The sequence below is a fragment of the Lampetra fluviatilis genome, chromosome 13 (genome assembly GCF_964198595.1).
Source record: "Lampetra fluviatilis chromosome 13, kcLamFluv1.1, whole genome shotgun sequence".
NCBI classification, from domain to species: Eukaryota; Metazoa; Chordata; class Hyperoartia; order Petromyzontiformes; family Petromyzontidae; genus Lampetra; species Lampetra fluviatilis.
Genome location: NC_136287.1, coordinates 7,439,656 through 7,465,256, shown reverse-complemented (window position 1 = coordinate 7,465,256; position 25,601 = coordinate 7,439,656). Strand labels below are relative to the sequence as shown.

Here is a 25,601-nt window from a genome sequence, read left to right as displayed (position 1 = left end):
TGGTCTTGTGGCACCTGCAGGGAGGTGTCGATTGCATTGATTTTGTTCATAGTTAATCCAATAGCCTCGTTAGTATTGACTTATTGACGGTTAATCACTGCATCGATTCATGGCTGATCCATGGATCCGGTAATCCCATTGTTTAGTACCGTTTAGCCTCCTGTGGAATGTGTTAACAGCAGATGGTTAATCCTATGCAAGTTCTGACTGAATGCACTGCTGAGTACATAACTTCTTGCATTTAAAAAAAAGCCATTAAAAGTTATCACTTTTATTTATCTAATGCTTTTATACATTTACCATGTGCACAGTAGAATTGTTAAGGATTGTAATTAATATAAACCTCCTGATTTGATTTAATGCACAGATTATGAGTGTAGTTGATTTGAATCTTTGCACATTTACTGTGTGGTTGTGTGCCACCGTGCGGCGATATGCACCGGGCTTTTTGCTAGGAAGGCAGTGGTCGGCATTGCATGTACTTGTGTCGTGCTTATTGCGGCGTTATGGATCACTCTGCCAGGGGAAGTGGTGGTAATTAACAGGGCCTTATGAAGCAGTGTTAAAGATTAGGTATACAGTAAAACCTTGGATTGCGAGTAACTTGGTCTACGAGTGTTTTACAAGACGAGCAAACATTTTGAATAAATATTAATTTGATAAACGAGCGAGGTCTTGCAATACGAGTAGTACGTGTATACGCTTTGTCTGCCGAGCATCACGTGATCACAACTGATATAGGAGTGCTTTGATATACGAGTGCTTTGGATTACAAACATTTCCAGAACGAATTATGCTCGCAATCCAAGGTTTTACTGTATATTGAAAATGACTGAGTCAATTTTTTTCTCTATTCCCAATTTTAATTAATACTTTATAGTTAGGTCAAGCGTAATGGTTGTATGCATTAAATCCATTATACCTGTACGTCTGTTATGAAAGTCCTTTATGAGTTTGTTTCCCAGTAACATCCAGCAAAGAGCAGGTGTTTTACAGCAATGCTGATATTAAATCCGAAGTTATCCTTAATAGTTAGATTTATGTTCAAGTTTAATAATCTATTTCACTTTCTTCAGCTTTGCTACAGTGCTATTATGTCAATTGAAAATTATACAATGAATGAGTCACAAATGCTTTAACCTTATTCTTTCAAATAACTGTCAATGCGCATTGCAACATGGGCCCCGATGTGACCACAGTGCCAAAAATCATAGTTTGTAAGTTTATACCAATCTTATTATCTTTTGTCTCAACACAGCTAAGTGAGGTGTACACAATCCCTGGGTTAAAAAAAAAAAATATATATCAGAGCTCAGTATTTCATGTGGTTTCCACTAAAGTCAGCTCTCATTCCGAGAGTGCATCATTTTCTCTTTTATAAAACGATCAGGAGGCTCTTAATCTGTGTCCTTTAAGCCCCCTAACTGTGACAAGGAGAGAGAAGAGCGTTTACCCTTCACAAAACCTTCACCGAGCTTTCAATTGCTACTGCGCTTGGGAAGTTTCCCTTATCACTCGGGTTGCCTTGATCTCATTTTTCACGACATGATGTGAAACGGTGTACATTTTCATGATGAGTATTACGATGTCAGTTTCCCATAGCTATGTAATTGCGTTTCTCTTTTTCTTAATTGTATTCCTTTTGTGCTTTGCGGTACTTCCATTATGAATAATGATTACTTAAAGGTTCTTCAGCTGCATTTCACTCACACATAATCCTACTGCCACGATTTTCCAAATCTTAAACTTTACAATCCAGTATGCTTTTAACGCACGTGCTGTGAATTTCACGTTGAGTAATTCATGAAATGTACTCCTACAATAGTCTAGGATTAAAATTGATATGTCAACTTTATTCAGATGTGACAACACGTGGTTCATAGGTAATATAGCTATTTGTTTGTGAAGTTTATATCTTGTGTTGTTTTACAAATGTTTTGTTTAGAAATTAAATGCAAAAAATAAAATTAAATGAGCAGACATGTATTGATATTTTTCTAAATTTGTGATACGGCAGAAGTCGGCCGTTGAGCCGATTGGTTGTGTACAAACTGCAGACACATGAAGGGTATACGTATTGTGTGTGTTCATCTGTTTTGACACAAATGCGTTTTTTCTATCATACAATGTATGGTTATATCGCCATATCACTGCAACTCTAATCATCAGACTTAATGAGATGTGACAAGAATACGATTATTGTACCCAATTAAATGTAAGGCATTCAAGAAGTTAACAAATGTACGTATTTTTCTCTCCTGTCTCTTGCATTCGTGTGTTGCAAAATCCCTAACTAGATTGTGATGAATTCCGAGCTTGAGTTTGACGCTGATGGCGATGGATTGATCGAAAATTCTGGCGCTGCAGATCAGACTTACGATGGATGGGCAGTCAAAGGAGCCAGGTGGGACTTGTAGAACCCATGGGACCCTTTTGTGATCAGCTCTGTTTCATTAATGCCTTCATATTGATACTTCCTCCTAATGGAGAGGTGATATCATTGTACATACATTTGCATGTAAGTTATTAATGTCTTTAATGAATCCATACAAGCTACTCCAAAAGAGGTTTACGTCATTGATGCAAGTAATCTCTTTTGCGGCACTGTGCAAAAAAAAAATCTAAATTCGTGCCATGATGGTAAAAACATTTTTCTTGGATTTATAAGTGTGCAGTGACACATGCTCTTGTTAAAATATGGAAATAACTTGTGAGATGAAGTGTTTACTTATGAGCCTAATGCTCTCGAACATGTTTTGCATTGCAAATATCAGAAAGGGCGATTCCACTTCTTGTATGAGTGGGACCCGTGATTGATTTGGTGTAGCTTTGTAATAGTGGCTGGGGCTGATGGACACGGGATGCCAGCTCATCATGTGTCCTGATAGAGCCTCCCAGAAATTTGGTAACTTACATTTATACGATTCTGTTGTCCATGGTATCCTCTCTGTGCTGCCCTACCCATGGCAGTGCCTACTGCGGGGGCATGTGGCTTGCCTCCGTGTGCACCATGCGGAAGATGGCTGACATTATGGGTGACTTGACCTGCTTCAACAAGTACGATGACATCCTACGCCGGGGCAAGAAGGCCTTTGAGACCAAGCTGTGGAACGGTGGGTGGGTTGGGTGACCTTGAGAACAAGCTGTGGAATGGTGGGTGGGTTAGGTGAGCTTGAGAACAAGCTGTGGATGGGTGAGTTTGTAAAGTGACGAATACATTTCTTTGAACTGTTAGGCTTGTGCACAGTGCTGCGAAGCCAGTTTTCGAAGTCGGCGGTTTTATTTCCACAGCCACCAAATGTATTTGTGCGACCTTATCAAAGTGCCACGTGTGCTCTAGAGGGAACATTAAAGAGCTTATGATTCCACACAAAAGTAGGCCATTGTACAATCTTTTGTGATCTCGTCGAAATCTAAAAATTAAGATCAATTTGAATATAAACTTACTATGCACGTACAGGTCTGAATATTCTTTACAAATGAGAGCCTGACATTTCAATAAGATCCCTCGATGGAATTAAAAGTGTAAATTGACACACAGTTTGTTTTTCTCCCAATGCAGGCCGGTATTGGAAATATGACAGCAGTGGAGAGTTGTATTCGGCAAGTGTCATGTCTGATCAGTGTGCTGGCCAGTGGTATCTTGGAGCCTCCAATCTGGGTGATGGAGAGTACGAGGTACGGATGTCATTACCTTTATACTGCACAAACATGTTCCAGTACTCCACTGCTCTGGGGTTCATTCTGTGGATTTGGTATAAAGGTCATGGCCACTTGGGAAAAAAGATAAAACGAAGGTTAGAAACTTCCTTTGTAGTTGAATTAAAGCAGAATTTAAAATATGACTCAATCTAAAACATATATCCGTTAGATGCATACCAACGTGGTCTAATCATAGTGATGTCACATTGAAATGCATGGGAGTAATTTTTGCAGTGGAGCTCTATAATAGGTCGAATTAACTCGTGTTCGACCATCTGCGATGCACTTGCTAGTTACCTATCTATAAGATAAGATATCACTGTATTCTGAGGCATCTTCCTTTAATGAATGGAGGAGGACCAGTTGCCAAGACAGGCATTCAAGTGGTTCGGTGACCTTGGGGAGGACCTATTGTGCAGCAGTTGTGGGTTCTGGCAAAGGGTAGAAACGTGTTGGCTCGGTGAAGTGGAATCAATGGATTTGGCCGTGATGTAGGGATGGCTGATTTCAAGGGTTTTTGAGTCTATTCCAGATTCTATTCCGATTCCAATCCTTCTCCCTTCCCTTAAAACAACTGTTCTTACAATCCTTTATTTTGTTGTAGAATGTATTATTGCTGAATTAATGCAATTCAATAATTAAGTGATGAAAACTAACTATATACAAAAACAGAATAAACATTAGCTGTAGGTTCTGATTATTTTATGGTTCCTGAATGATGATCAAATACTTGAGGATACCTACATGTAAATGCATTGAAAAAAAATACAATTATAATATTTAAAAAATAGCCAGTAAATAATCACAATTCGCACAATGATAACTATTTTATAAAAAATAAACAATGACATAATATCAAATCTAAATATTGTTTAAATGTAACCAAAAAAATTATCACAATTCACACAGGAGCTATGGTGGCTGTCTCCTACAGCCACCATAGTTTATTAAAGAAATAGTCATGTTGATGTTCGAGTACGGTAACTTTTAAATTAATAAAAAGCAATTGTGTAATTTCAATGAAAATTATTGGAATCGATCATGGGTTTGCAGTCGACTCCATTTCCTACCAAAAGTAGAAATGGTTTTGAAATGTTAAGGAATCAGGAATCGATTGTTCTTGAATCAACTCCCCATCCCTTCCCATGTAACATCTTATCTTCATCCTTGGATGCATTTTAAGTGAATTCTCAGCAGAGGGAGCCCGTTGTCTTCTGTAAATTACATTCAAAGCCTGGCAGGCAGAAACATAATACTAATCTATTACCTTTAACCATGAATCGATCAACAAATGGGAGCCTAATATTTCAGTAAGTATAATAACGGGTATAAAAGTATTTTGCTTCAGTGAGCATAATGTAATTCAGAAGCGACTGTACACTCCTCAGGCATTTCCCAAAGATCAAGTGCAGAGCGCCCTGCGCACGATCTATGACCTCAATGTCATGAAATTCTCCGGCGGAACTATGGGAGCAGTCAACGGGATGATGCCCAACGGCACGGTGGATACCACCAGCGTGCAGTCCATCGAGGTGTGGGTGGGCGTCGTCTATTCCCTGGCTGCTACCATGATCCAAGAGGTGCGTGTGTGTGTGTGGATGTATGTTGAACTTCTTTCGCACCGTACGTATGCAACCGTGCTAATCGGAGGTGCGGGTACGATAACAGTACCACCACAGGAACCACCACTGTTACTTCTAATAACAGTACGACCACAGGAACCACCACCACTGTTCCTTATAATAGTGCCACCAAAGTAACCACAACTGCTTATTGTAATAACATTAATAGTGCATGTGTGCTTCTGCGCCGCACACTTTTCAGTTCCTTGGCTGCATGAGCAGACCTATAGGATTCCTATGATGCTTTTTGAACAAGCCATTGGTACACTGGACGAAACACATACTTGTATTTAGTGTTGTAGAAGGGTGTACTTGTATAAATAAGTCACACGTTGGATGTACCTGACAAAATATAACGGGATACTTACGAATGTCGTCAAATCTCGGAAGGCAAGGAGAGTTGAGCCTGGTGGATAGTGCTTGAATGGGGGACCACAATGCAATGCCAGGTTGGTATAGGCTACTGTGTGGTTACGTGGCTACACAATCTATTTTCATACCGTGCTTGCTCTGCTCCGTGTCTACGCTCCTTGCCTTTATCAACCCACCCTGATCGGTGTGGTGAAGTTTGGTCGAATAACCCCTGTGACCCGCATGGTGTGGAGAGGCCCCACATCTAGCAGTGGATTGACAATGAGGATGTACATGTGCAAACAAGGCAAAAAAACAAGAAGAGACATTTTTTTCTTATTGGGTAAAAATCTAAATATTACAAGAGCCGCAATGCACGTGAATACGAGATGGTGGTTCTTAATAAATAATGTCACGCAGCAGTTCCATAATAGCCGTAGGTTGCCGTCCCCTGACTTAATAGGACAGGCTCAATGTGATTCTTTCACAGACACGTGTCTGATGTTTTGTGATTAAATGAGTGTAAGCTTGTTTTTATTATATTTGAAAATGCTATTTATTGGCAAAAAACAAATGGTGCATTTTAGCGTTGAGTCTTTGTTTATGCATCAAATAAGCATTCTGTTTTTGTTTTGTTGTAATTGAGTCAATTTTTGTGTGAATCAATCCTTAATACCATTTCGGCGTCGGTGGTATAACCTGTTTCTTTTGGTTTGAATATGAGAAGTAAAATGGGGAAACTATATGTCTCATTCAGTTACATTTGGAAAACCATTTCATAAGTACAATTACATCAACGTTAACTGGAATACTTTTCAAATATAACAAATAACTATAAACTCTGAAGCTGCAGTTAACATAAGATTTGAATCGTGACTTTTCTGGGACCAAGAAAACGGGCACACCATGGGGACGCCACTTGCATGGGACACTTCAAGTTCAAATCTTTGATGTTCGGTATTGACTGCAAATGTCGTGGAATATGGCAGCAAGAAGGAAGCAATGGCGATATTCATTGGAATCGATGGCATTGTCCTTGGTGACCTTCTTCAACTTGAATTTAGGAGCCGCCTCAGCCATGCTGAGGATCTTCGTTGTAAATGGAGGGCACACGTGGAGGGGGTTGGAGGGGGTGGTGGGCGTCCGGGTTCTGCTGTTCATTAGAAGCTCACCTGCCTTCCCCCCCCCCGTATAACCACCACTGCAGTTGGACTGCAGTTGGCGCCGAACGTCTGCTTGTGGCAACGTGTGTACAAAGCACCCAACAAGTGAGCGGTTGTGTTGCGCGTTTCCAGGGCTTGACGGAGGAAGGCTTCAAGACGGCCGAGGGCACGTACCGCACAGTGTGGGAGCGGCTGGGCATGGCTTTCCAGACGCCCGAGGCGTATTGCGAGCAAGATGTGTTCCGCTCGCTCGCCTACATGCGGCCACTCAGCGTGTGGAGCATGCAGTGGGCGCTCGAGCGACGCGCGCGGAAAGATCGGGACGTCGCGTGATGCTCTGCCCAGCAGCGGCGGCAGCGGCAGAGACAACAGCAGAACGTCGCAGCAGCAGCAACTCCCCCAAGTCTCTCTTGACACTAAAGTGATCAAAGTGCAAACGCGTTTACAGTATTTAATTGGGATAGACAGATTTGTGTTGATGTGCATGTATTCTGGGAGTTCAACTACTGGGTTGGGTTTTCTAAAAACCTGAGGGCAAAATAGGACTTGTAAATATATAGTGAGCATGGGGATCGATCTGTATTTAAATTCTACTTTTTTTCTCACCGCTACACACACAGACTCTATTACATGTAATTGTCGTGCATATATTTTTTTTAAGATTTAATTTTATTTTGAATACACTGTATGACCAGGCATATTTTAAAATTTAATTATGGGATTGTAAAACAAAAAGTCACTTTTTTTTTTTAAATGAACGTACTCTATGGTGAGTTGCAGTCGCCTGTTATAATATAGGAATCGTAGGGAATACAGTCAATTTGAAGACGAGCATGAGAGCAACATTCAAAACAGCGTTTTTGTTCTCAGTGGTGTCACACGCAAGAGGACACCTCGTGCAAGTGTCCAGACCGCGTCTGTCTGCTCAATCGTGAAGATAACCTTTGATGAAGTATTCTGTGCACGCCGGACTGCAACACTTTTTGTGGGTATTAGTTTATACATTCTATGCATTATTAATTAAACCTCCTGACCCTTCTCACCCTTGAATACGACGACAGTATATGGCAGGACAGCGCGATCTTTGGGGGGGCTAATGGGGTCATGATGCTTGTTGTACAGTGGAATAATTTCGTCTCCAGTATTGTGTGCAATTATAGTGTGTTCTCATGGGAGGGGGCTTTAAATCAACGCAAATTGTGATAAGCATTCTGTTGAAAAAAACAGTACATCATGTTTACATATAATTTCACCATTTATTCAACAGGTATTCATGCACTTGATATACAGAATTTTAATATTTATATATAAAAAAACACTGTCCTCTTAAATAATTTACGTAGTTCGTACAATTGCCGATCACGTGGCATATGTTTTGTGTGTGCTCCCACCAATGTCAAGATAGTAATAGAACGGGAAATACCGTGTTGCTTTGGTTAGCTGCCCGGATAGTTGTTGTCAAGTGGCGAGCGGCTCACCACTTATCCCTGTCGGGGCAGTTCTTTAAGGATATTCACAGATCAGCCAAAGAGGAGCCTTCAAATGGACCAAAAATAGTAATTGTTATTCTTCAATGCTGATTGCTATTTTGTCAGGATCATTGTGTTTGTTTATTTGAAATGTTTTATTATGTTTGGTGAGACAACAAAAATTGGTATGGCCTTGAAAGTGTTGTAACAATATTAAATGAAATAAAAACGAATGAGGTATTGGAAGAGCGTGACAACTTGTTTAAATGTGCTGGTGTAGTCTGCAGTGGTTCGAGGTGAATGTTTGTCGTGGAGTCGTGGTTTTGCTTTACCCATTGCTATTTAGGGCACTGAAATGCATTTCTCAGGAAAGGACTGATGAAGAGACCATTAGTTCAAGGGAAGTGCTACAATGAATGAGCCCAGAAGGACATACATGAGTCATAGGAGGCAGTATAGGTTTGTTCACGCTGTAAGTTTGCTATGTTACGTAATTTTATACTGGTAGGAGCCTCCTGGTTACACCAGCCCACAGGGGATTATTGTGTCCGTCGTGCAGGGAAGGGGCTGGGTGGGGAGGGAGGGGTCCGGGTGGGGATTAGAGGGGCTGGGTGGGAAGGGTGGGGAGGGGCTAGGTGGGGTGGGTGGGGAGGGGCTGGTCACCCCGTGGTGCCCTTATAAAACTCAACGTTTAACCTACTCACGCCGGCTTGTGCCCGCCCTCACAGTCGGGCATATTTGCGCAATACACGACGCCGCCATTGACCGAGCAACCCAACGTTCCTACCAGCTCCCTCCGCAGGAATGTGTTTTCATGTACTGTATATTTATAAAATGAATGCTTGAACCCTTACATCACCAGAAAGCGATATACTTTACTTATAAAGGTATTGGCCTATTTATCCAACTAGGTTTGAACATATATAAGAATGCCTGTGTCTCCATGAGTTTGCTTAAATGTTGCTGGATGGATTTCTGTTCAACGTCTTTCACACGGTCGCCAGGCGCTAATCAGAGGTGTGGGGGAGGGGACAAATCCTCACAAAAAGCAGTTCTAAAGAAATCTAGATTTCAAAGTGCACAACTCCAGTGGCTTAATCTTTTTGAAATATTGGAAAATAGGCTGATGGACTTGATTACAATTTTCATTAGAGACACAGAATGGAGGAGTTGATGGTATTTGCTTTTACCGACAGCTCCACGGCTAAGCACAATGAATCTTGATTACAACTCTAGTTTTAGTTGAGTGGTGATGAATGTTGATAACTGCAATATCAAAGCCTCTTCAGTAATGAGGCTATTGTAAACAGATGTCTTGTACAGAGTTTGTAGACAGACGGACTATTAAAGTGTCTAAAAAAAGATTTATTTTCACTTACGAGTTACAGCATATCATGAAGGCTGCACCCAACACGAACAATCCACAAATTTGCATGAACACCGGTGCAGCTAACATGCACTAATCTTTACCTGTTGCACCACATCGAATGTTCAACTATAAAATACGGAACCATTTTTTTCACAATTACAAAGTCGTTTAAACATGCAATTCTGAAATAGCAAAAGTACATTTGTATTGTCCACGAAGAAGCAATCGTCAAATCACATTCACAAATGTCCTCTGCACTTGGCTCACCAGCAGTGTATAAAAAGTTAGGAATAATGAAAATATGACTTGGTAAGACGATAACACATTTTAAAACAAAACAGTGATAACTTTTACCGTGCCATTTCGTGCAGTATAAATAGACTACACTACGGCCAATAATATAGCACTGGAAGGGTTACATTAATCTAAAACTCCATTAATTCACGAAAATTCAGTTTTTATTTCATATGCTGTTGATAATACGATTTGTATGAATATAAAATGATCGGCAAGTGTAAAAAAAGGTTTCACATCAAGATGATTGCCACTCAAGGCTTCTGAGATACCGGTTGCATAAAAGTAGTTTTAAAAAAATTTGAGAAAAAAATATTGCTACAACTGCCGTATTGTGTTTAGCAACCTGTTAAATGTTGTTCCCACGCTCGTTGGGGGGAGATGGGATTTCGCATTTTTGCCGTGCCATCTTGAGCCGTGGCACGACAAGGGTTCCAGGTGCTACAGACTCTGCGGGCTTTCTCTTGCGATTCACGCTGCCGTGCATGCCCCCCGAACGCTCGTTTTCCATGAGACTGGAGGTCCCTGCGTCTTCCTCCTCTGCCACCGCCGTCTGGTAGCAACTATTGAGGCTGAACCAGTCGCTTGGAGCTGGCGCCCTGCGAGTATGCGAGGCCTCGCGCTCCTGCTGTTGGGAAAAGCGTGGCAACGAGTGCAGCCCCACTGCGTCCTGGCCCACCGCTGCTTCAGCAGTAGCAGCAGCAGGTGCCTGCTCCGCCCAGAATTCTCTCGGTGCTACCAAATCGCGTGCCTTGGAGGACGGTGATCTTGTGCCCTTGCGTCCGTCTTGGGGGTGGGCGCAGTCTGCGACCGGTCGGTGATTTAACGGGACAAAGACGTCGGCCGAGCTGGGGGAAGCGCTGGCGTGGCTGGGCGAGATTCCGTGAGATGTGCGCGGCGATGACTCCGCACTGCCCAGTGACGCGGGCAGGCTGCAGTACCGTCGGAATTGCGCGCCGGAATCGGGCGGCACGTGAGAGCCCGTGGCAGAGTGAGCGATGCCACCAGTCGACGTGGGGTACGATGCCTTCTCGCCGAGCGCCGGGCACGTGATAGGGGCAACGTGCATCCACGTAGGGCTGGTTGGGGGCATGCCCTTGAGAGCGATTGTGCTGTCCTCACTGTGATCCTGCTGTGGGTCTTGTGCCGTCACAAACGCCAAAGCCGCATTGCTCTGCAAGGTTTGGCAGTGGTTAGCGATTGTTAATTTTGGATTTGGGCTAGTTACATCGCCGTTTAGCTTGTCATGGGGAAGAGTTCTTGAGTCAGAAGCAGGGTGTACATTCTGCAAGCAAACAAATTAGACTTGTAAGATATTGCCATCACAATCGATTGTCAATCATCCACCGTCATCAGTCATCCATCATAATCATCATCAATGATCAGCCATAGAGTTATAGGTCTCAAGAGTACATTACACAGAGTTACCCAGCTTATCCTAAGACTCGATTCTGTCTGAATAAAATGTAATTCGAATGTATGCCCTGACAACAAGCCATGATGATGAAGAAGTCGATTAAGTGTATGAAGAAATTAACCAACCACTAAAACATTGACTCACAATAAGCCACTTTCACAGGACATCTTCACAGGACTTTTTGTTGTTGATCGAATTCCAAACAACAAAGGTGATTCCACCCCCCCACCCCCGAACTAATTTCGTGCAATCGGACTGGTCAAACCGGTAGAGTAACCGAATATTCAAATAATCCGATATCCCAGCACTATCCGTCTATCATCCTGTGATCCCAACCGGCCAGCACACCGCAGCTGTCGAGAGTGAGACCCGCGCGTTTGCATTCAGCTGATAAGAACCCCAAAGGGCGGCGTTTCTGCACGTACGTGCAGCCCTGCAATTGGTCACCTGCAGTCGCTCGGCGCTGGTTGATGGCTGAGGCTTTACCTTGGGAAACCAGGCCTTGAGCATCATCTCCACCTGCTGGAGGGTGGCCAGGTACTTCCCACTGCAAGGACAGGCCGCCACGACCATTGATACAGCAGCCCACTCTCCCATGCAATAGTTTACAGTTAAAGCAGCTCACACCAATACAAGTGCCTGTTGTTAATAAAATAGCACACCCTCAATGCAAATGACAGCCGTTTTTTCATTGCACTGTTGGATGAGTGTCTCCCACCCCATGCCATGTCAACCACGGAGAAGGCGTTTGACCATACTTCTCTACGCCAGTCAGTGCGGGTTGGAGGCTGGGAGCATAAACGTGGAAGCATAATACAGCACAGCAATGGATTTTGCTATAATGCTCTCAGCTGTGCGCAATGTTAGCCCACAGCAGCCTGTAACGCCCATTTGCGTGGAATAGCTTAAAGTGAACACGGCCTTCCTGTGGTGCCACAGCGCACCGATCGGGCGCCAGCATCACCCACTGGATGTTCCTTGTGAGTGCCGCTCAGTATGGGTTGTGAATTTATTAGCTCTCACGTCAGAACAGTTCAGACATTACGGAGAAAAATGTTAAATAAATAAACTTACCCCATGCCTGGGTTTTCCAGCACTCCCACAATCCTCTGTATCCGGTCAATGGCAACGTTCTGCTGCAGACTACTGAGCCCTGGAATGTTGAGAGGTTCGAAAGAAAAAGAGTAAGTCACAAAGACAGGGTAAGGAATCATGAGAGCAGCTGACGAGAAATGGGCATAAATAGCCACAGAGTTTCAATTTAAAGCTTTCGTGACTGCAGGGATTCATCTTCTTGGTTCTTTCGGTAAAGTCACGTAGAAGGGAAATAATAAAATAATACAAATAAAACATAATAAAATAATTTTCCCGACGTTTCGGCCACAACACAAGCAGCCGTCGTCAGGTGAAGAACTGGTCTGTCGGAAAAACAGCGTCTGAATGAACGTTCATTCAGACGCTGTCTTTCCGACACATGAGGACGGCTGCTTGCGTTGTGGCCGAAACGTCGTGAGAATTATTTTATTATGTTTTATTTTTATTATTTTATTATTTCCCTTCTACGTGACTTTACCGAAAGAACCAAGAAGATGAGCTACAGAGTTGATGCGGAGAGATGACAAAAGAAGCAGAGCAACAGAAGAGATTCATCATACAAAACCAAAGAGTACAGAGGTCACTCATTGACTGGAACAACGGAGAAAAGGAAGGGATGGAAGGAAATGGGGGAACCCTTTACCCAGCAGTGGGAAGTTACTCGCTGATTTCAACAACAGAAAAACATTTTTGTTTTATTCCGGGATTCAGTGGTTTCATAATCGCATGCACGTGGTGAACTGACCTCTGCATGGGAGTTAATTTGTTTTGCCACTTTAACATTTTTATCTCGATTGTGCTGTAGATGTCAATTAATGAGACAAATTATTCATTTATATCTCTCCCAAAACAATGCATTCATTGGGGGTAAAGAACAGCTCGGGGTATTGGTTATCACAGGGGGCTATTTCTGAAATCCCTTCAAGCGAACTCTGGTCTACACAGTGGAGGGCAGCACTTTTCGAACAACTCTGCTACTTTTTTGCGGCAGCTACATACTATTAACACTCCTTCCCTTTATTAGTGCTACCCCTATCCCCTCCCTTTGATGCTACTAGTCCTGCATAATGCACGGGCATAAGTAGTACTAATCACATACCTGAATTTCCCATAAATATGGCCATAAATATGCTAAATTCTTCTTGATATGCAAATTATTTTGTCAAGGCGCCCTTCCCCCCCCCCTTCCAGCCCAGCTTAAATATACGCTCCAAGCGTGGTGCTGTTTCATTCAGACGCTGTCTCCCCGACAGACCTGGTCTTCACCTGATGACGGCTGCTTGCGTTGTGGCCGAAACGTCGTGAGAATAATTTTATTATGTTTTATTTTATTATTTTTATTGTTTCCATTCTACGTGACTTTACCGAAAGAACCAAGAAGAACAACTCTGCTACTGACATTCTAATTCTCAAAGCTGGAATTGAGCAAAGTTGAGTGCAGAACGAACATTAATGCAATGCTGTGTTTTGCCTGCAGTCATTGGTGACTGGGCCAAGGCCATCAACTCGTGACTCAAGAACGCGGTTTTAACCACAGGGCAGCCGCCTGAATTCGATCCCAGCGGTGCCAGCTCAGTGGCTCTGACCTTGGAGCCACCGGGCCACCTTATCTGTACAGGAGCTTAAATGAAAAAACAAATCTCTCCTCAAGCTCTGGCACACTGTGGCAGTCACACATATATTGGGAATAGAGAGAGTGTTCTGGCCAGACAGGTTGAATACGAACCACATTTTGGATCGCAAACGTGTGATGAAGCCGCCTGAATAAATAATCATGACATTTGTATGGGAATTGTAATGCAAAATAAATGCGGTAGTTTGGGGAAATGGCTGCCTGCATAATGCTAGGGATAAGTTCTAAAGACACAACGTTTCATATTATGCTCCGTGTTTAGTTAACATCAAGGGCTCACCTTTCCCGTAGCGTCCGTTCTTGAGCCCGTTCAGAATGGCTGTGAGAGGCTTGATAAAGCCCTCCAGCTCTTTGCACTGTCAGCACATTGTAGAGAGGCATCGGGTCAGGGGAAATGGTTCAACAAAGACGACACTACGATTCCTCCATTGGATCAACACGGATATTTCCCTTTGTTAATAGCAAATGCAGAAAACGTACATTGATGTGAACACGTGCTCGTGCCAATTGAAAGCTTCCTGTCAGGTGAATGAATGGCCCCGTGTACTCGGCGTCATGACGGCGATTTAGTCCAAGTATCGGTAAATCTCAGGGTACACTTCGTCTCAAATACAAAACGCGCACAGGTTATTCCATCACTGGAGGCTTTTGTGTCGGGCTAAAATTGAAATGAAATATATTCGTCTGGCAACTTTGCCCGGACTCATTTCTTTCGAACTCCTTTTTGCCTTTAGTTGGTTGTCCTTCCCCCGCACCTCCGACGAGCACGGTTGGCTACGTACGGTGCGATAGAAGTTCAGCGTACGTCCGCGGCGGAGTGCGAGGAATGAATGCAGCGGCGGCCGTCTGACGGCACCTACAGCCTACAGTTGCCTGATGATGTAACTCACCCCCAAGGGCCGCATTATCCCAGTAGCAAAAGTAGCGACGTATGTAGATACGGGCCCCGCAACTTTAAAGGGCCCCCGCGCTAAATGCTTTAAAGCTATCAATTCCGGTTCAGTGGCTCTGCACTTGCTCTATTACTATAGTACTATACTGCCTTCAACTTTTAGGAACGACGACTGGGTGTTTTAGGTTAGCGATTTGCGTATTATCTGGCTGTATAGCAAATAGAAAAATACAATAACTTTTCTATGCAAGTAAAAAAATTGTGTTTAAATATTTAAGTGTTTTTTTTTATTTAGGGCCCCTTTATAACATATGCTACAGGCCCCGCACTAGCTTAATCCGCGACCCCCCCCCCACGTGTTGCCTTCAGTTGAGGTGTAAAGGTGAAGGGCGCAGCAATGCAAATTGCTCGCTCAACGCCACTGCTGGTGGATAGGGCCTCCGCTCGAGGGAGCAGCTAGAGAGGGCCACGTGGTTCTGCCACGGTCACGTGGTTCTGCCACGTCCGTGCTGACCGCGCGCGTTGAAAGACGGGTGGCACCGAAACCCGCACTTTAGCCCAGCGCATGCAACGCTGCCACTCGATGAACTGCGGAGCACCCAATCCTTCCCGTTGGCCGAATCGAGCAAGCGACCCTCTGGGATTGCAAGCCCAGCGTTGCTGCAAAATCTTACACCAAAGCTGAATCTCTACGTACGTTTCTCAGTTTCGTTTTTTTTTTAAGCTAAAACTGTGGGAGTCCATCGCTCTAGACCGGGGGTGGGGTTGGTCGGAAACCGAAATATCAAGAAGAGCCATTCGGGTAACAACAACAAAAAGAATGTCATATTTCAAGAGCTGCAATGCCATGTGAATGACGTCACGAAGCAGTCCCTAAAGAACCGCGCGCGGCTCCGAAGCCCGATACCTCTCTCTCTGTGCGGCAAACCGGTATTAACCGGTATTAACCGGTTTCCTCCCCCACCCCACTCCCGTTACCCCCCCCGCCCATCCGATTTGTAATGCAACACAAATCGGATGGCAACGCAGACAACGGTGATGAACCCAGTTAACCCATCCATCCCTCCTCCACGCCGTCGCGTGCGCACGCGTCTTGGCATCTCGCCAGCGAGGCGCACCAATCTGTCGCTTCGAGATCTGTATTTTAATCGCTGAAAGCACTCGCGGCTGGGGTTGGTTGCATCGATGGCGAAACACAGACGGGAAGAGCTCTCTCTCTCTGTGCGCATTAAGCCCGCAGGCACAAACACAGCGGCCACGAATATTACACTCCAGTAATATTCGTGTTTTTTAAAATTTACAAATATTTCACTGGTGTCTCGATCGTAATTTGCAGGTTGATCTTGCCGATACTGGTATTGTGCTCTGAAAAAGGGTAATTGCTCGAAACGTCGCTGACTATATACCAGAGGTGGGACAAAGTCATTGTTATGCAAGTCCAAGTCGAGTCGCAAGTCATCAAATTCATGACTCGAGTCTGACTCGAGTCCAAGTCACATGACTCGAGTCCACACCTCTGCTATATACCTTTGTTTTTTAAGGCAGTGTTGTTGAGCCCTTTGTTAGCTGTGCTTGTGCGCCACTGCCAACGCAGCAGCAGCAGCAGCACCACCAATTGATGTGTGATTACCATATTGAGATGTTAGGACAATTTTACGTTGACTGTGTTTTTTTTACATGTGCTGCTCTGAGAATCTGGAGAGAACCCAAAACTGTATTCAATATCGGCAGTGTGGTGAGTAGTGGGTGAGTGTGTTGCTGTTGTTGTGACCTGCAGCGTGGTGAGTAGTGGGTGAGTGTATTGTTGTTGTGACCGGCAGTGTGGTGAGTGGGTGAGTGTATTGTTGTTGTGACCGGCAGTGTGGTGAGTAGTGGGTGAGTGTATTGTTGTTGTGACCGGCAGTGTGGTGAGTCTATTGTTGTTATTGTTGTGACCGGCAGCGTGGTAGCTGAACAGTGTGGATGAGACGAAACAGTTCAGTCGGTTTGATCGCGGCCTCAACCTTAACATGGGTGGAGGAATCGGTGAGCGCATGCATGCATGTTTGTGTGTGTTTCCCCCCTTCTATCTGGCTGGCTTCAATCGCCTCCTCGGCTCAAGAACGTATTTGTATTTGACATTGGGTCTATACGCATTCCATCTGCGAGGGTGTGGGTGACGGGAGGAGACCTTGCCCGCCTGAGTCATTTGATCCACGCGTTTCGTGTCTCTATATTTCACGCCGATGGCACGAAGGGCAATCACCCGACTCAACGTAACGACACGCAACACACGCAATAACATTCTCTAACAGCAGTAATCCGTTTAACACGTCGGCTTTCGCGACCAATACCATCCATAATAGAGGTTAGATCGTGTAAATATATAAATGTGTGATGAAGCTAGTTGTAATTACCGGCGAAACGTCGTACTCAGATTGTAAATGTTGTGGCTTGGCTCTCCAACACACCGGTGTGCTGTACTAGTGACGAATTGGCCACGTTCTGTTTATGTGACAACCCTTACTAGTTGGCTGTGTCGGGTGGTGGCGGGATTTAACGACACATTTATATATTTACACGATCCAACCTCTATTTCATCTGTAATCGAATGTCAATCGACGACAAGGGGAGAATAGTTTCGGTGCTTTGTGTGTGTGTTTAATATCTATTGTACACACACAGTACACATAGACGTTGGGGCCCAAGTGCTCTTTAACGCCCACTGATTGAGACCGGCACGGCACACCAGGTGAGATTGGTGAGGCTGACTCCATGCCCAACCGTTTTTGTCTCCCGAGGATTGATGATTGACACACTAACCCACCAAGTACTCATTTTAAGCTGAGCCGACCTATATAGCTCAGTTGGCCTTACCTGGTAAAAATTAACCCGTAAAAACTAAGTTTTTCACTATAAATCCTTTATATGCGTGGCGGCTAGAGTCCTCTCGTCCTCTGGCTTGAGATGGCTGCCACCTATGGGTCAGATGATTGCCTGCCACCATTAAGCAATTGGTAATTAAATATATATTTTTTTTCTTTCTAAAAAGTGTAAAATTTTGGAATTTTTTTCACGAAAATAAATTGTCACGCACAACGAGTCTGTGTGCAAAATGTCAGCTCGATTGGATCACGGGAAGTTGGTTAAAAAACGACCGAAATATTTGCACGGTCGTAAGCGCGCAAGCAAGCAAGCAAGTGAACTTAATATAAAGGATGAAAAAAATGTTAATTTAATATTAGCGAGTGTCTATTAGACAACGACTTGATGGTTTCAGTCCCACAAAGCCCTCCCCAACCGCCTTTGTATCCCCACTGCGCGATGGATAGCTGGTTCGGGTCAGCAAGAGGTTGCTACTCGTGGCTGGTTAGGGGTTGAGCCAGTGCTTGTGGCAAGTTGACGAATTGGTTATAACGAGTATTCATGGCCGATTTGCAAGTACTCAGTCCGGGCTAGAGAGTTTGCCTGCCTGCGTGGTCTCTGCTCACACAACTGCTGGGGCATTCTTCTCCCCATTGCAAGAGGTCGAAAATTATTATTTTTGGCCGCTTTGTGTTAATCGCGTGTAAAGCGCCACCAGTGCCCATACACAAAATACACACCATCACAACCATCAGAACCATCACCATCCCAACCATCATCACCCTTACAATCATTGCAACCATCACTTCCATCACAACCATCACCATCACGACCATCACGATCATCACCATCGCACCATCACAACCATCACCCTTACAACCATCGCAACAACCATCACTTCCATCACAACCATCAGAACCATCACGACCATCACCATCGCACCATCACAACCCTTACAACCATCACAACAACCATCACTTCCATCACAACCATCAACCACCAGAACCATCACGACCATCACCATATCCATCATCGCAACAAACAACAACCATCAACTACTATCACCACCACCACCATCATCATCATCACATATCCTCCAACGTGACATTTACCTTCCTCGCGAACAACGCATCCACTTGCTCGGATCCAGCAGACGTGGCCTCGGCCCCTTCCTTGACGAGGCCGCTGGGGCCCGCGGAGCCCCCGGGGCGACGGCCGCCGTCTCTCCCGTCCCTCTGCCGGGCCCGGAGGGAGGCCGCACAGCCGGGGACCTGTGACGGCCCCGAAGCCGGAGCCGGGCCTCTTTCCCGTGTCTCCGTCTCACCCGCGTTGTCCATTGCCTGCCTCTCCATCGTCCTATTGTCTGTTTCTGTTGTCTCTCTCTCTCTCTCTCCTCTTGTGTTGTCTATATCTATTGTTTGTCTTGTCCAAGCTGGTGTTGTTGTCTAGATGTATCTATGATTGTCTGCCTCTGTTCATTTGTCTCTCACAGGGCGCTATGGTCGTTGTGCCTCGTCTTGTTCGTTGTTGTCTGGGTCTATGGCCCTCTCTGTCAGTGTGCCTCTTGTCAATGTATCGTTTGTACCTCTATTCCGCCTGCCCTGTCTTCAGTGCCAAAGCAGTACTGGGTATCTGGTTATGTGCCACAGCTGCAAATGATAATTTGACTGAACGGACGTGTGTGTGTGTGCATACGGCATGTACAATTATTGCAGCCTAAACAGCGTTGTAATTATCACGTTATGGAATTATGCATGTATGTATGTATGCACAATGATTACTTCCCAGGGACACGCAGTGCTGCGACAATGTGGTACCAATTGTCGGCGTGTCCGCTCTAATATTCGGAACCTTCCGACTGCGGTAGTTTCCGAGGGGTTCCTTACGCAAATGTATTTTTTTTCTCCCTTAAAACATTGTCATGTCGTCTGGACATACACCGGTCAGGTGTGTGGCACTATATGACTGTGGTCCTCCTGCCTTCCGAGCTAACGTTTGTCTCCATGCACAGATCACGAGATAGAGAGAGAGATAGCTGTTGCATCCACAGAAGCGCTTAATGCCACCACGAGAGTTTTGGACTTCCCGTTGCACATCCTACAAACAAAAGACACGCACGCACAGAGACGCGCATCCCCAATAGACTGCTGTGTCAAGCTGGGTGATGACGCTGGCACCACGCCCGAGACGACCTCGCGAGTGTCGTAGTGAGCACACCACGATCGCGTGCTCATTTACGGCTGAGTCGACGAGAGGGTAGGGGGGGGTGGTGATGGCCCAGGACAAGTTCAGAAAACCATGGCTGGGAAATAGAACTCGCTTCTCACGACTATTATGGTGCCGTGCGTGAGAACGCAGCTACAGACACTTACCACACGAGTTCAATGAAATAATTGGTATCTGGCAACAAAACTGACACCTTTTTACAAGGAGTCATGTTTGCATAGACCATTGTCTTTGAGTTGTGCGCCTTTTGGCGTCATCTGGTCCAACCCATGTGAGACTAGGCTCTAAGGAAAGCTGTCTCGGGTGTGGACCAATCAACTTCAAGGACAGTGCACATCAGAGTTATGTTTTTTGTTTGCATTATGACTGCAGGTATTGTGGTCTATGCAAACATGACTCCTTGTAAAAAGGTGTCAGTTTTGTTGCCAGATAGAAGGGTAAAAAAACAATTATCATATTTTTACTGGCAAATGAGGTTCCAATGGTGTAAATGCTTACCCCGAGCTCTCATACTCTGATGGTGCATTGTCTTTGAGTTGTGCGCCTTTTGGCGTCATCTGGTCCAACCCATGTGAGACTAGGCTCTAAGGAAAGCTGTCTCGGGTGTGGACCAATCAACTTCAAGGACAGTGCACATTATCAGAGTTATGTTTTTTGTTTGCATTATGACTGCAGGTATTGTGGTCTATGCAAACATGATTCCTTGTAAAAAGGTGTCAGTTTTGTTGCCAGATAGAAGGGTAAAAACACCAATTATCATATTTTTACTGGCAAATGAGGTTCCAATGGAGTTCAATGTAATTCGACGGGGAAGGATGTTCACACGTGACACACCAGTGCTTAATTTCAAGTGGAGCGGTCCGAAACACTGTTCGGGAAAATTAACGTGGCATGCCACGTGCATCTCCCATTATTCAGCATTTTATTTCTATGAACAGATTTGTAGGTTTATAATGTAGAAAAATATAGGATTCTCATCGATGGATAGGCGTAGCTTGTAGTACTCTCGTGATAGTGCCTTGTGGCGATAATCCCTACTCCAAGTCAGCCTAGCAGCGTTCCGGAAGGTATCGAGTGATAGATTAAGCCCTGAGTCACGTGCAATACCGAAAGGCGATGTCATCTGCGCCGCCAGACTTTGCCATAAAGCAATTGTTCTTAAATACAGGAACAACATTTCCCTAACGTGCACGGCCAACATTTTTAAAGAATAAAAAACCCCAGCATGGATGGGTGGGTCATGTCAGCACGACCCCTCCATCCCTCTCCAACACTGCTGGCGAGGCCGTCTACGTGCCAAGACTAAACCCGAATGACATATACCTCGGACGCGGTAGGTATAATGTATCTTTAGAGGCAGGCGTGATGGGAAGAGATACTGTACCAGCGTCCATGCGATGATGCCTATCGCCAGATTGACACGCATGGGGTCTGGGCTTTGTCGTGGATGCAACAACCCGTGAGTTGCTACGAAGCCCTCTCTTGCTCCCGGCTTGCCCTGACATCGCTACGAGGTGTCAAACGCGTGGACACGCGCACGCATTGGCACCGGGGTGAAAAGTAACGCGACACAACTTATCACGCAGCCGTTGGCGTGCGCTTCGCCAGTCTTGCTCGGCCGCCGATGGCGATGACGGATGATTCTAGATTTGAAGCTTTCGTGACTGCAAGGATTCATACTCTTAGGTTTTTTTCGGTAAAGTCACGTAGGTAAAAAATAAAATTGAAATTAATAAAAGTAATAGTAAATCTAGCTGTGACGGTCCCACGTGATGACGGAGACTTGTGTTGCCTCCGAAACGCCGTGATTTTTTATTTTATTTATTTTATTACTTTTATTAATTTTATTTTTTACCTACGTGACTTTACCGAAAAAAACGAAGAGGATGACGGATGAGTCAGCGCAGCCACGATCCCCGTGCCAGCCAGCAACGCAGACACGTGGCCACATCGCCACCGACATCGATTGACGCGTGACAGCCAGCGGTTTGGAGCTTTTACAATAATGTAATTGCTGTCTTGATTTGAATTTTGTTAATTTGCAAGCCACGTGAAGAAGGTCCTTCCCACACCGTGTCGGTCTTTGGGGTTGTTCGACCCCGTTGTACTTCGCCATGCTGGCGAATTGTGCGGGTTTTAAAGGTGCCCCACGTCATCCACCCCCGGGCTGATTGGGATGTTGGCTGTGTCTGACTGGGGATCGATCTCGTGTCACTGGGTGGCTTGCGCGTAAAACCACCGTGCACCTGTAGAATTATATTTGAAGCAATGCAAATTGACCATCGTTTGAAATATAACAGCGAGTTGTTTCAACTCATGGTTACCTTACTATTGCAGCAGTGTTGAATGAAAACATGAAACTGGCAAGGCTGTGTTCCAACCATCGAAAGTTGAACTCAACTGGCATCGAGGTCCTATCAGCTGATGACGAAATTTCGAACCAAAACCAATATTTTATTCAGCAGCAGTTATTTCAGCAAGCAAACCCCTCGACCCGTTTCGGTTTTATAAGTCTCATCAGCAGCGTGTGGTATAATTAACAATGTGTTGTCGGCTGTACATGTATTTTTAACCCAATCTTTGGCCGCGCTCCAAGCACTTGAAACTCTTTCAGAAAGGCAATCGTTCACTCAGGCGCTTGAAGCGTTGCAAACAGAACCACGGATGTAAAGCGTTGATATAAATATAAAAAAGCGTTCTTAATACCTAGTTGCATGCCAGTCTTAGGGTTAGCGAGCCCCTTGATGCAAAATTTGCACGTGAGGCCTTTAGCGACCAGTCCTACCTACCCACCGTGCACTCTGCGTGGCTGTGAATATATTTTGCTGGAATTCCAATCGATGCACGTTGCTTCATAATCGGGACGTTTGTGATGACACTTAAGTCTCCAGTAATAAAACAAACAATGCAATCGTATTCAAAACACGTGCATGTGAGGGATTGAAACACGTCTAACAAATCGTGATATTTAAATGTAGGAGCGTTGCTATATTGGTCCTTAAACGTAACAACGTGCAATGCACGATAGAGACACGTGTAAATATTGTAGACCCGGACAGCTGTTTGTTCAGACAATATCAATAGTGTCATTTAGAAAAAAAGATATATAACAACCATGCACATTATATTGCATCAATAGTACACAACTGTGCCAATACATGTTTTTAAAATCGTCCCCACAAGCCTTCAGATTCTCTCACACCAACGCGTTCCGAGGATGCTTTTTAAAGCTAAACACAAAGCATTTGCTGTCGACCAACCAGCTGGAGTCAGCATACAGCACGGCACACACACACACAGACAACGGTGTCACATCAGCTGCGAATGTCATCCTGCTTACCGTGATTGTGTCTGCCAGCCAGATGCAAGTTCGAGTAGCAGCTGCTATCCGGTATACATGTATATTATAAAAAAAAACCACGGTAGCTTTGGAGAATATGACCAGGTTCGTGTGCGAGCGAGACAAAGGCAAGTTGGGCTGGGAAGGGCACTTGGCATGTGCGCCTGCATGTGTTGTGGTGTGCGGTGGGCTGGGTTTCGGTTAGGGGAGGGGAGTCGAGTGTGTGGCTTGGATTTCACCGCTGTGTGATAATTATGGAGGGGAGGAGTGGAGGTTGGCACTGTAGTGGGGAGCGGTGGCGCAGTGGTTAGCGCGCGGCGCGACGAACCCGGCGAACCGAGTTCGATTATTATCTGAACCGGTCCTGTGCCCTCCCCTAGGTCGACTAAAATTAGTACCCTGGTGTGATGTGTGAACGTTGCAACTGGGGAGACAAAGGCGGTCGGGCGTGGTGCTGTGCTGGCCACCCACCCCCTCGTGTGCCTTCATAGGTGCTCGCTAACAGCACTTGCCCTGACAGTCTGTGAAGGCTATAAGGGGCGTCTTTGGTACTCTCGTGGTGGTGGTGGTAGAGGAGGGGTGCGGCTGTTCTTTGTTGTGGTGGACGAAGTAGGGGGGCTGTGAGTTGACATCACGTCCAGCAGCAATGAACAGACAAAGGTTCAACAGACTGTTGGGGCAAGTGCTTTTTGCGAGCACCTATGAAAGCCGGCACGGCACACGAGGGGGTGGGTGGCCGGCACCACGCCCGGTCGCCTTTATCTCCCGAATGGCGATATTTGCACATCGGACCAGGTACTCATTTGAGGCTGAGTCGACCTAGCGGATGCCCAGGACCGGTTCAGATAATCGTCACCGGTGTTGGTAGCCGTGAGCGGTACTCGATCCGGGGTCGCCAGGTCCGTAGCGCAGCGTAGCGCTAACCGCTACACCCACCGCTCTTTCACTCGCATGCCCAGCATCCCAAGCCCTACAGCACCAACCCCACCAGTCCCGCGCCCCCCCCCAACTCAGAGCAAGGAACGTCCAATCTGGCTGCCGCCCGGCACGTGTCCTCCCTCATGCCCATCGGAGCTGCGAGGAGCTGGCGGTACAGCTTAGCGTGCGGTGTGTGCCTGAGCGGGCACGCAGAGGGTTGTGCTCGCTGCACCGGGGTTGGGTGGGGAGGGGCTGTGTGGGTTGAGTTGACATTACAGGACCTCGGAAGAGACGCGCGAGAGTTTTACACATTTTTAAAATGAAACTTTTACGAGTGTTGGCCACGGCTCGGGGAGTGGTGGCGGTGGTGTAGTGGTTAGCGCACTGCGCCACGGACCCGGTAACCTGAGTTCAATTGCCCGGCCGTGTCTATGTTGTATCTGTATCGGCTCAGAGACCCTTCCCTGGGTTGACTCGGCCTGAAATGAGTACTGTACCTGGTTGGGTGTGTACAATATCGGCATTGTAGAGACAAATGCGATGGGGTGTGATGTCGGCGTTGATGTGTGCGCGCTCTAACAGAACTTGCCCCAGCAGCCTGTGCAGGCTTCACGGGGGATCTTTGTCTTTGCTAACAATACCTACCCCAGTTACGGGGTGCGATGTATTTTGTGATGGGTGGTTGCTACATAACTGAGTCTGACTCTGCAGCTCACACTTCCAAATCAGGAGACCCTTGAACATCGCGGGGGCGACGTTGTTGGAAAGTGCCGCAAATTCCAAAACCGCGATTTTCAATACTTCACGGCTTTACCTGTCGACAACCTTGTCTGTAGAGCCCCCCCCCCCCCCCCACTAGAATAGCCACACTCGTGTCCGTATCGTGTGGAGCAGCGGCGTCGCACTGCAAACCCAGCCACCTGAGTTCGATTCTAAGGCCGCGGATAACATCAATGGAGAGTGTTTACTGAACCTGTCGTGGACCTCCACAAGAGGCCATTCAGCCTTCAATTAATGATCACTCAGCTGTGTGTGTAAACGTCAACATTGGAGAGACACAAATGACCGGGCATAGTGTGTGCGTGTACCTTTTCGTCCTCAATGGGTGCTTGCTAACAACACTTGCGCCAACATTCTACATGGCCAAACGTGAATTTGTAAGAGTCAAACGGGCGAGTCTACAACGTGATAAATACGGGGGCGCTGCAACACCATTATATTCGCGGGGGGCACACGTGTTCACAACAGAACAGACATTGCAGCCCA

General features: G+C 45.6%; 2 protein-coding genes across 5 annotated transcripts in view; one reads left to right on the top strand and one right to left on the bottom strand.

The window, feature by feature from the left end:
* GBA2 (glucosylceramidase beta 2) overlaps positions 1-8,543 on the top strand; it is a 28,090-nt gene extending 19,547 nt beyond the window's left edge. For 2 of the 3 annotated variants that reach the window (XM_078862190.1, XM_078862189.1), the window contains 5 exons: positions 2,298-2,404; positions 2,971-3,113; positions 3,563-3,678; positions 5,091-5,282; positions 6,971-8,543. In XM_078862190.1, coding sequence (XP_078718316.1) covers positions 2,298-2,404; positions 2,971-3,113; positions 3,563-3,678; positions 5,091-5,282; positions 6,971-7,171 — 759 coding nt within the window. In that variant the 3' untranslated portion in view covers positions 7,172-8,543. The remainder of the gene's footprint in view (positions 1-2,297; positions 2,405-2,970; positions 3,114-3,562; positions 3,679-5,090; positions 5,283-6,970) is intronic. The other variant, XR_013637311.1, reaches the window with a different exon arrangement.
* A 1,752-nt stretch (positions 8,544-10,295) lies between these two features.
* CIART (circadian associated repressor of transcription) lies at positions 10,296-23,612 on the bottom strand. 2 transcript variants are annotated; one of them, XM_078862191.1, is made up of 6 exons: positions 23,418-23,612; positions 18,964-19,948; positions 14,396-14,471; positions 12,462-12,540; positions 11,835-11,934; positions 10,296-11,255 (listed from the first exon to the last, which is right to left on the bottom strand). In XM_078862191.1, exons 2-6 carry the CDS (start codon positions 19,201-19,203, stop codon positions 10,320-10,322), a joined length of 1,431 nt encoding a protein of 476 aa, XP_078718317.1. In that variant the 5' UTR covers positions 19,204-19,948; positions 23,418-23,612; the 3' UTR covers positions 10,296-10,319. The 2 variants fall into 2 exon arrangements, with proteins under 2 accessions (XP_078718317.1, XP_078718318.1); XM_078862192.1 differs by having other exon boundaries at positions 10,296-11,144.
* Between the last annotated feature and the right edge of the window lie 1,989 nt (positions 23,613-25,601).